General features: G+C 54.5%; 1 protein-coding gene across 1 annotated transcript; it reads left to right on the forward strand.

The window, feature by feature from the left end:
* Positions 1 to 9: 9 nt before the first annotated feature.
* Positions 10 to 506, forward strand: LOC107125435 (synaptosomal-associated protein 47-like; the record flags this gene model as incomplete). Its single annotated transcript, XM_015428856.1, has 1 exon — positions 10 to 506. A coding segment is annotated over exon 1 (497 nt), but the record flags the coding sequence as incomplete, so codon positions are not given.
* Between the last annotated feature and the right edge of the window lie 79 nt (positions 507 to 585).

The following is a 585-nucleotide window of genomic DNA, read 5'->3' on the forward strand; positions in this document are numbered from 1 at the left end:
AGTGGCCTGATGAATGAGGACATCCGTATCCACACGTGGCCCTGTTCTTATTATGTCAGCTCTGAGAAGCGATGGCTCCCCGGCAAGCTCTCCCTGACGCCTGTTTCAGTCAGATTTACGGCCGACAAATCCGGAGAGCTCCTGGTCAGCTTCCATCTCTCCAGCATCAGTGAGATCAAGAAGGAGTCTTCCAACTTCATCTTCAGCTCCCTGACGATTTTGGAGACGAACGCCAAGCACTGGTTCAGTTCCCTCCAGCCCAACCGAAATGTCGTCTTCAACATCCTCGAGCACTTCTGGAGGGAGCAGCTCCTCTCCTCCGAGGGGGCAGGAGCTCAGGCCCTCCCCTCCCAGACATCAAAAGGGAAGGAGCTCACCGGCTTGCTGACGGGATCTCAGAAGCGCCTGGAGGACACGGCAAAAACGCTGGAGCACCAAGGGGAACAGTTCGATAACATGATGAAGGGACTGAACAAGATTGAATCCGAGATGGATGTGGCAGATAGGTACGGTTATACACATGAACCACGACTCGCACTGACTGTAAGTGGAATGGGGTGTGGAATCAGCTGCCTAGGGAGGTGG

Source organism: Gekko japonicus, unplaced genomic scaffold (assembly GCF_001447785.1).
Source record: "Gekko japonicus isolate JY-2015 unplaced genomic scaffold, Gekko_japonicus_V1.1 scaffold74545, whole genome shotgun sequence".
NCBI classification, from domain to species: Eukaryota; Metazoa; Chordata; class Lepidosauria; order Squamata; family Gekkonidae; genus Gekko; species Gekko japonicus.